Source organism: Acanthisitta chloris, unplaced genomic scaffold (assembly GCF_000695815.1).
Source record: "Acanthisitta chloris isolate BGI_N310 unplaced genomic scaffold, ASM69581v1 scaffold19740, whole genome shotgun sequence".
NCBI classification, from domain to species: domain Eukaryota; kingdom Metazoa; phylum Chordata; class Aves; order Passeriformes; family Acanthisittidae; genus Acanthisitta; species Acanthisitta chloris.
In genome coordinates, this window is record NW_008651349.1 from 1 (window position 1) to 6,473 (window position 6,473).

Below are 6,473 nucleotides of genomic sequence, written 5' to 3' on the forward strand. Positions count from 1 at the left end.
AATATTGTTTTATTGCAAGTTTAAAGGTTTTATTGGAAGTGTATTGATCTTTGCCAGAATTTTCAAAAGCTTCCACAGAGGTTGCAATATATATGTCCCAAAATAAATTTATAACATTTGACCTTTTCCCCTAATTCTTATTTTGTGTTTTCAGCATGGTAATAAAAAAAAAAGTTAAATGTCTTTAATTATCTGTCACTGTACTACTGGGAAATATATATTCCATTAAGAAAGCACAAAGAAAACTACTTTGCACTCACTCCCTGGAAGAATCCTATTATACAAAACCAAAAGCTGTAGTTCATTTTTTCACCCATGGAGCAGCTGTTGATGCTCCAAGATGCTCCAGCTTAGATTTAACAGCACACCTACTAGACCTGTGCTGATGTAGTTTTTGAAGCTAGCTGCAAGTCAAACATAGTTTACTTGCTTGGCCTAAACCTGGTCTTTTAATATTTTTCCCTCCTGAAGTAAGTCTTTCCTCTTACCATATGACACTAAACTCCTCCAGGTTTGATATAATCAGACATGTTGTTAAAAGTCTTTACTGACAAATTAACCATAAAGTGTGATGATAAAGGAGGGACAGTGAGAACCACCTTCCTCCGCAATTCTGTGTCCACAAATCAAGTTTCTCTCTAGCCTGTGGCAATGTACAAGTTCTGCACAGCCCTAAGAAAGGAGAACTATCAGACTGCAGAAATTGCAGACAAAAACTTTCCTACACCACATTTCCCTGATGCTTTAAACAGTTGGTTGCTTGCGGGATTTTAAAAAAAAAAAATCTTAACATCTTACAATTGCATGTTTGATATTTCTTCCTTACCTTATGAAGAAAAGAGATGGTACTCTTAAGAGCTAAAAATCAAACAATAAAACATGACACGAACCAAATCATTCTCTGTATTTTAAAATTTTAAAAGTGAAGCTCATCTTAAGATTAAAGGAAAAAGAAGACAAGGCACAAAACCAAGTTTTACACAGCTTGCTAAGAAACATTGTGAGGGGAACACAGAATCAGCTGCTGCCATGGCGACAACTATCCTCTCATACTTCAGTTTCTTTGTATTCGAAGCAGAAAGCAAATGGCAAAAATTTCACTTATTTTTCTTAATACCAGATTTTTACTTAGACTACACAGCTAAGAAGTCTTAGCAAATTAGAGAGTGGCATATCTTACACATTTGTCTGTAACTTAAAACACACATTCTGAAAATTACACACTTCTGAGAACAATATGCCCATGCCGAACATTTCTCAGAATTTGTGCCTCTGGTTTGCATACCTTTATCAGGGAAGCTGTACCTCATTCTACATTTCCATGCACCTCAAACTTACATAGCCAGAGAGACTCCATTTACCTTAATACAGGATTAAGCATTGCCATCCAAAATGGCCAACAACTCCAACACAGTCACAAAATGTACCATCAGCCTTGCAACCATTTCTTTAGGTAGCAGATACGGTAAACTGTATTCAAAGTACCAAGAACATGATAGTTTTGAGACCTTAGTAGGATCACTGCAAAAATAAGTGCATCCAACCAAGTGTTTCAGTAATTGTTTATTCAGAACTAATCCTCCAGCATGAAAACAGCTGCTTGTAATAATTATACAATCACACATCTTCATCAAACACAACAGTAGATTAGAATAAATACAATATACTGATTTGAACCAAAGCCCAGAGCTGTTGCCAACTGCTCCAGTATTTCAAGCAAGTCTATAAAAAACTTGGGAGAAAACTGAAGTGTTAGCTCAGTAGGAATGCACTAATTTTCCTTAAGTTCTTTTCTCCATACAACTCATCATAGATGTACTAATGAAGAGAAATTATTTACTCTTTCCTGCCTCTGCAGTCTTGCCTTTGTTTTGGTTTTGGATGCTAAAAAAATTCAGGAGGAAATAATGCCATCTCATCTCATACTGTAAAAGGATTTGAAACATACTCTAGTTTCATCATAAAATCAAGTCAAAGTAAACATGTGGCTTATGATCACATGACAGAATCATAGAATGGTTTGGGTTGGAAGGGACCTTAAAAATCGTCTAGTTCCAACCCCCCTGCCTTGGGGTGCTTTCCACTAAACCAAGTTGCCCAGGGCCCCATCCAACCTGGCCTTGAACACTTCGAGGGGCATTCACAACTTCTCTGAGCAACCTGTTCCAGTGCCTGACCAACCTCACAGTAAAGAATTTCTTCCTATTATCTAATCTTAATCTCCTGTATTTTAGTTTAAAACTGTTTCCCTTTGCCCTATCACTATCTACCCATGTAAAAAGTTGCTCTCCCTCTTTTTAATAAGCTCCCTTTAAGTACTGGATAGCTGCAATGAGGTCTTCCCAAAGTCTTCTCTTCTCCAGAACAACCCCAGCTCTCTCAGCCTGTGTTTAAAATGTGTCTCACAGCCCCTTTAGGTACTGGAAGAGTCTCTAAGGTCTCTCTGGAGCCTTCACTTCTACAGGCTGAACAACCGCAACTCTCTCAGCCTGTCTTCGCAGCAGAAATGCTCCAGCCCTCTGAGCATGTTTGTGGCCTCCTCTGGACCCACTCCAGCAGGTCCATGTTCTTCCTATGCCAAGGACCCCAGACCTGGACACAGTACTCCAGGTGGGATCTCACAGAGGCAGAGTAGAGGAGGAGAATAACATCAAGGGCTCCCAGGTACAAACAAACTGGGTTTGGGTTCCAGACAAGTTTTGCCAAGTATGCACTTTGCACAGTGCATCCCCAGTAGCTTACATAATCCTAAAGGTGTAAGTACCTTTAATTGTTCGGTTTGGTAGGGACCTTCAGAGATCTCTAGTCCAAACCCTAGTTTGAAGGAGGGGCTGGAGTCTCTTCAGAGTCCAAAAGCCTCCAAGGACAGAGATTCTACAGCCTTTCAGGACAACATGCTCAAATGCCTCTTATCTTCATAATGAACAATCCCTCCTCCAGGTTTACTGAGCCAGAACCTCACCACTTCAACTGATGACCTCTGTCTGTCTCTGGTGCCACACACATCAACCTCCTCACAGCTGCAAGCAAGTCTGGTGCCCATTCCCCCCAAGGCTTTCAGAGAATAAACACCTGAAGCCTCTAAAACACTGCTAGATTTAATTCCTACTGTTAGCATGCACTAGAACTGCAGCTAACTTTCTGAATGAATTTCCTTCAAGTCTTAGCTTATATATTTTAAAGATATCTGTAAGTTTAATGCCTGATTGTGTAAAATATGAACAACAATACAGAACACAAAGTCCCAGGCAGCAACTGAAAACAAATTAGGCTACAAGGTGGAGTTAAAACTTGCACTGCAATAAGGTTTTATTGAGGAATTGCTATTCAGAAAATAATGGCAGAAACTGCAGAATGTTGTTCTCTGAGTAGTCTCAATAGCTTTTGTATCCCCATAACATCGATAAAAAAAGAAAAAAAAAGAAGAAGAAAGTATGTCTAACAGCTGAACCCTAAAAAGTGATTGTTTTTGAAGAGCTGCCAACAATTTCAAGTTCCTGGAGAAAAAACAAGAGAGAAGTTAATTTTGAGGAGTTTGAAAAATCTGGATCTTCTTTCTCCCTCTTATCCCAAATAAATGCCTGCAATATTTAAATAAATCAAGTTTATTTTGTTTTAAAAGCTCCAGCCCCACAGAGGTGTGGGAGGGAAGGGGGGTTGGCAGGGAGATCTAACAAAACAAAGGTCTACAATGCTGTAAAGTTCCTGTATTATTTCCCAAAATTCTTATTCTACTTCATTCCTCTATATTGGAAGGACTTGTGTCACTTCTATTTGTTATAAGATAATGAACATCTCGAGACTTATTCTATACCTGGAAACTCAGAGAGTGCAAGAACTCAGTTTACCGGATTTAAGAATCCAAGTTTATAGAGCCACAGCTTGCAGAGTTTTGTAAGCTTGGGCCCAAAGAAACTCAAACTCTTCCCTATAAACTCTTCAGGAAGAAATAAAAGCATTTTTTCCCTGTCCAGAGAATAAACTGCAAATAAATTTTTCACTTCTTTAATTATGAAAGTATATGTTTTAAGTACAAATAGTTTCTCATGTTCAGCTGCGGTGGTTCCACTGGAAAATAAATGAAACACATTTTACTGCATGTATAAATTAGAACACGTTTAGGAAACAGTTACGAAGAAACCAATATTTTTACCTTAATGATAATTTTAAGTATGTAGAGACACTAAAACATTACCACAAGTGTCAGTTCTCACTGTTTATTGAAGTATTACTCCATAGTTATACAAAATACATTTTACCTTTCCAGAATTCAAAACAGAATTGATGGAAAAAATCCATTAGCTGGTAGTTAAAAATATCAACTGGACATTCAAAATTCTCATCCCCTAAACTGTGCTTATTCTTGGTCTGTACACTAAAATAAAAAATAAAAAAAATAACAATAATAAAATACAGAAACCTCTTCCTGAGACTATCTAGCAAATCATCCTTATTCACCATCAGGAAGCAATAACTTTTCACATATTACTACCCATTTGTCTGCAATAGTATGGCATATTCATAAAGAGATCCTTAATTCATCTTCATCTTTGTCTGTCTTATTTTGGAAATTCAATGTTCTTTGGCCTCTTTCAGGGTCTTGCAATCGAAGGATCCGAATGCAGGGACTCGAAGGCAGAGAACTAAAAATAAAGCATGCATCATTTAAACAGTGTTTCTTCTCTGCAAATTTTAGTATTTCCATTTGATTCTTTCCATTACAGATTTCCCTTTGAGTAACTCCCATCTTTTTATTTTGACAGTCTTAAAAAAACAGTAACATGGAGTGAAGTTCTGGCTCCACTGAACTGATACTGGACCCAGACTTCAGTAGAAGCTTGAGGTAAAGGCAAGAACTTATTTCAATCATGTGGTTTCCAACAATTACACTACCTTAATTAGAGAAAAGGTACTTTTAAGAAAACTCCCTAATGAAATAATGCTGGAGTATGTTTTGTATTTGCCTTACAGATCCTGAGGTGGCACACACTACAAACATGTGTGATCATTCACATACTAAAAATGAGCAGTTACTAAACATACATTTATGGAGCTTCTCCATTTATTATCCTAAATGGATTTTTCCTGAAGGTCCCTCCATACTTCTGTTAAATTTAATGTTTGTTGAACTTGCAACAATATAACAAAACCAAACTGCACTTGAATTACTAAACCTTTAAACACTAAGCATACAAAAAACTCCTGGATATTTATTAGTTTCAGAAATTCCCCACAAAAGCATTTCCACTGAACTAACAGACTCCCACTACTTGACTTTTTATATAGTGAGGGAAGACAATTAAGAACAAATCAACTTCATTTTGAAGACTGCTTAATTACCCTTTCAGGCTTTGCTGGCTACACAGGGTTAATAGAGAGGAGTTGTCTGCCCAAGGTGACAGAGAGTCTCCCTTTAAGCTGGGCATGGCTTTACCAAGGGTAAACAACAAAAACTGAGGTTTTGAAAGAATTTTGAGCTACTAGATCAAAAACTGAAAACATGGTGTAAGTCCTGAGTCTCTAGATCAGCAATATTAAAACCCATAAAATAGCATCAACTCAAACATCTTGAAAGTACTGCAGTATTAATAGAAAAAATGCTAAGCCTTCTGTTAATTTTGGAAGGGGAGAGGGACATACAGGGCTCTAAGCTATGAGGAGGCTGCTTGACAAAATGAAACATTTTAAAAAGTTGTTTTATTTCACATAAACTGATTCAAGTCCCACTGAACTACCATATTAACAGGTATTACATAAGGAAGAGTAAATAAACTTATTAAATTCCCAGAAGCATCAGCAATGAACTGCTTAATTGTTGATGTTCTACTGCTACAAACAGCAAAATTTCTTTCTCCTCATATTTAATTTTTTCAAGCTACACTCCTTGCAAGAGAACTTCTTTGCAATTCTTGTACCAGGAAATAAAACATAGCAGTATTACCTCATGCTCTGTGGGGTGAACAAAATGAACTGTCGATACTGCTGAAAGTCAGCCACCTTAAGAATCATATCGATGGCAATTCTTCTGTTAACCATGTCCTAAAGACAAAAGATTTATCAGGTAGTGGTACTGGCCATAGTAAATTCCTTAGAAACGATGATTCTTGAAAAGCCTACTGGAATTAATTCATATACAGTTAGGGTTAAATTCTAAAGGCTACAGATTATAGTCTGGGAAATTCTGAAGCTGTAAGTTTTGGTATACACGGACAATGGAAAACTTCTGTCAGAACAATCAGACACTCTTCTTCACAGGGTCTTTCTATCAACTTTCATATATATGTGGTACATCTTATTTCATTGGTATGCTGAGATTTTAGTAGAATAATGTTTCCTCCAAAATCCTGCCTCAAAAATCATCTGAAAGGATTTCAGGGCTGCATGAAACTTAAGAGATATTATGGAGCTTGTTTCTATTGGAATTACTGTTGTTATGATAATTGCTGCTATTTGGAACAGACCTTTCGCACTAG

At 37.1% G+C, this 6,473-nt stretch overlaps 1 protein-coding gene across 1 annotated transcript in view; it reads right to left on the minus strand.

Moving 5' to 3' along the window:
* Positions 1-4,519: 4,519 nt before the first annotated feature.
* Positions 4,520-6,473, minus strand: part of LOC103800577 (structural maintenance of chromosomes protein 6-like) — a gene marked incomplete at its 5' end in the record, with an annotated part of 27,663 nt that continues 25,709 nt past the window's right edge. The window contains 2 exon segments of the mRNA XM_009072961.1: positions 4,520-4,643; positions 5,942-6,039. Of these exon segments, the coding sequence (XP_009071209.1) occupies positions 4,520-4,643; positions 5,942-6,039 (222 nt within the window).